This window comes from Pteropus alecto, unplaced genomic scaffold (assembly GCF_000325575.1).
Source record: "Pteropus alecto unplaced genomic scaffold, ASM32557v1 scaffold8, whole genome shotgun sequence".
In the NCBI taxonomy this organism is placed as follows: domain Eukaryota; kingdom Metazoa; phylum Chordata; class Mammalia; order Chiroptera; family Pteropodidae; genus Pteropus; species Pteropus alecto.
The window spans coordinates 23,873,581-23,877,557 of NW_006494609.1; the positions used below are offsets into that span (position 1 = coordinate 23,873,581).

Genomic DNA, 3,977 nt, shown 5'->3' on the forward strand with positions numbered 1-3,977 from the left:
AACGGCATATCTTTCATAGAACTAGAATAAATAATACTAACTTTTATTTGAAACCCCAAAGCAACAGCCAAATAGCCAAAGCAATACTGAGAAAGAACAAAGTTGGAGGTGTCGCACTACCTGATATCAAACTATGCTACAAAGCTTTCGTAATCCAAACAGCATGGTACTGGCATACAAACAGACGCTAGATCGATGGAACAGAATAGAGAGCCCAGAAATAGGCCTGCGCCGATACGGTCAGTTAATCTACAACAAAGGAGGCAAGAATATACAACTGGGTTATGACGGTCTTGTCAATAAATGATGCTGGACAGATATATGAAAAAAAGAAAAAAACTAGAGCACTTTCTTAAAGCACATACAAAAATAAACTCGAAATGGATTAAAGACTTAAGTATGAGACCTGAAACCATAAAACTCCTAGAAGAAAACACAGGCAGTGAACTCTTTGACATCACTCTCAGCAATATCTTTTTGGATATGTCTCCTAGGGCAAAGACAACAAAAGAAAAAATAAACAAATGAGACTACAACAAACAAAAAAGTTTTTGCACCACAAAGGAAACGATCAACCAAACGAAAAGGCGACCTACTGTGGGAGAAGGTATTTGCAAATGATATATCCGATAAGGGGTTAATATCCAAAATATATCAAGAACTCATACAACTCTACATCAAACACCAACAGTCCAATTAAAAAATGGATAGGCATTTCTCCAAAGAAGACATACAGATCACCAACAGGCATGTGAAAAGATGCTCAACATCACTAATCCTCGGGGAAATGCAAATTAGAACCACAGTGAGATATCGCCTCACATCTGTCGGAATGGCTACTGTCAAAAAAGACAACAAAGAATATTATGATTCCTAATAAAGAAATTAAAAATAGAACTACTACGTGACCCAGCAATCCCACTTCTATTTATCTGAAGAAATCGAAAACACTAATTTGAAAAGATATATACTCTCCTACGCTCACTGCAGCATGATTTAATGACAGCCAAGATATGGAAGCAACCTAGGTGTCCACCCATCGCTAGATGAATGGATAAAGAAGAGGCGGTACATACATACAATGGAATATTACTCAGTCATAAAAAAGAATGAAATCTTGCCATTTGTGACATGTACCTAGAGGGTATAATACCTAGAAGGTATTATGCTAAGTGAAGTAAGTCAGACAGAGAAAGACAAACACCATGTGATCTCCCTTATATGTGGAACCTAAAAGACAAATGAACAAACAAAACAAAAGAGAAACTCAGATACAGAGAATGAACTAATGGCTGCCAGGAGCGGGGAGAGGGAGTAGACAAAAACAGTGAAGGGGATTAAGTACGAATTGCCAGTTATAAAAAGTCACGGAGACGTAAGGGACGGCACAGGGAACACCGTCACTAACACTGGAATAACCACGTGGGGCGTCAGGTGGCACTAGACTTACCGTGGGGAGCACGTCATAAGGTATGTAAATGCCTAATCGCTATGTTATACGTCTAAAACTAATATAATATTGCACGTAAACTATGATTAAAATAAATTTAAAAGAGCGCTCACTTTGGCAGCATATACACTAAAATTGGAACAATACGGAGAAACGAGCATGGCCCTGTGCAAAGATGACATGCTAATCCGTGAAGCATTCCGTACTTTTTATTGCATATTTGAAATCTGCTACGATCTTAAAAGTTCTCATCACAAGAAAAAAAACTCTGTAACTGTGTATGGTGACGGAGGGTAACTATGGTTAACCAGACTTATGGTGATCATTTTGTAAAATATACACACAGATATCGAATCGTTATGCTGTACGCCTGAAACTAATATCATGTTGTCAATTACACCTCAATTTAAAAATTAAAAAATGTCAAATTCACTGATTATCCCTAAGGGCCCTTTAAATAATTCCACTGGATGCTTATCTCATTATCACCTTGAACTCCAAATGTTCCAACTGAGCGTTCTCTTACTTTCCAGTACAGACCCCTCCAGCCCAGTTACCCCCGCGTGCTGCAGACTCTGCGCCAGCCAGTCTAGTCTTTACCCTGACGCCTGCCTTCCCCAGCAGCGCCCCCGAGTAGCGCACCCCCCGCCCCAGGAGCGCCTTCGGAGCACACCATGCTCATATTCTCCTGTCCGACCTTCGCATCGCTCCCCTGGCTTAGTGTGCCCCATCCTATCTAAACTCAACCCCTGCTTTGGCGTCCAAAGGACTCCACAGTTTGCTGTATTGAGGAATCACATTACCTGCACTGACCAGCTTGCTGACAAAGTCCTTAAATGTAAGCGCCAGTATTTACTCTTTTCACTTTAATACACAAATATTCATGGAGGGCCTAGTATTTAAAGGGTTTTGTACACGGGAAACACAATAATGTTTCTGCCTTCACAAAGTTATCACGGAGAAAAGAAAAACAGATGAGCCACTGGAGGTGTGGGAAGCAAGGCGCTGCCCGGCCTCAGCAAACAGGGCACTGTCGTCCAGCGTGGATCGGGGCCCCCCCGCTACCTACCATAGACGGCTGCAGTCGGCCTCAAATCACACCACGTGCTTTTCCACAAAAGCACCTGAAAATCCTGTCCCCATGTAATATAATGCTAGTTTATATTTTCATCACTCAATTCCTTCTAAGCACAGATAGCTAAGAATCAGAAACAATATTCTGCATTTGATACATATTAAATTTCATGTGCCAGTAGCCGTTACAGAGCCTAATACATACCATTCCCCCGCCACACTTCAGCCAGATGGCAACTGCCTTCTCCAGGTTCCTTGCAAAATTCCACGACATCTCGACATGTTGTTTCTGGTGTTATAGGAACTTCTGTCAAAATCTGTTCATTGTTGCTCAAGAAGACGGTTAATATCATCTGTAAGAGAAAAGATTAAAGCTACGACTAGAGGCATTATCATAAGGAGATTAATCTGTAAACTGAAAGTGATCGCCCCTCCTCCCCACTGCCACCCCCGCCCCCTGCTCTGCCCAAAATGCCTGCAGGATTAGTTTTTGGAAATATATAAGCTGATTTTAAAGTTCATGTAGAAAAATTAACCTGTAAAAAAAGGAAAATTCCGAAAATTCCGTATTAGAAGATTAGCATTACCAGATATCATAAAGCCTCAAAATACTACAGCACTAGCACATAAATAGATCAATGGGACATATGAAACCCTGAAACGGAAAACAGTAAATGATGAAGGCGATATCTCAACATTGAGGAGGAAAGAGACTGTACAATAAGTGATGTTTGAGCAATTCAAATACCCATCTGGAAAAAAATGGATTCATCTGTGCATCATACACTAGCATAAATTCCTACTAGGTCAAATATGTCAATATAAATCATAAAATTATAAAAGTTCTAGGATAAAACTGTGTAAGTTCCTTTTTTAACCTTGGAGTACAGAAGCCCTTTCTATGACTCAAAACCCAGACACCATTAAAAATTTTATATATTCAAGTAATTACGCATATATTCAAGTAATTTTACAAAGCAAAAAAGACAACTAAGAGAAAACTATTTGCAACTCATATTACAAATAAAAGGCTAATCTCCTTAATACATAAAGGGCTCCTAAAAGTGTAACAAAAAGATCAAAATTCCAATTTATTTTAAAAAACTGGCTGAGATAATAATATATCACAGTAAAAGAAATGCAAATGGACCTTAAATATAAAAACACATTACAATATATTTGAAAAACTAAAAAATAAAAAATGCCTAGCATTTTTTGTCTTTAAAAAAGCCTACCCCACTTTGATCTAAGATCTGGAGAGATTATACTGGAAGGAATTTTTTTTTTTAAATATACTCCTTAAGTACAATTTAAACCAAAGATTTTCTTTCATCAGACAGCATTATTATAAAGTATTTCTGTTTAATCTTTGATCAAAATCAGCAACAAAATCTGCATTTGCCCCAAATTCTCCTCTTAAAAATCTCATCTGTCAACTAAGTATTTGAGTTCG

At 38.4% G+C, this 3,977-nt stretch overlaps 1 protein-coding gene and 1 non-coding gene across 2 annotated transcripts in view; one reads left to right on the forward strand and one right to left on the reverse strand.

Moving 5' to 3' along the window:
• PPP1R13B (protein phosphatase 1 regulatory subunit 13B) overlaps positions 1–2,877 on the reverse strand; it is a 46,693-nt gene extending 43,816 nt beyond the window's left edge. Inside the window, exon 1 of the mRNA XM_025042024.1 lies at positions 2,730–2,877. Coding sequence (XP_024897792.1) covers positions 2,730–2,877 — 148 coding nt within the window. The remainder of the gene's footprint in view (positions 1–2,729) is intronic.
• On the forward strand, positions 1,556–1,660 carry LOC112473913. Its single transcript, XR_003044201.1, has one exon. It is a non-coding gene; the product is annotated as a U6 spliceosomal RNA (small nuclear RNA).
• Positions 2,878–3,977: the final 1,100 nt, after the last annotated feature.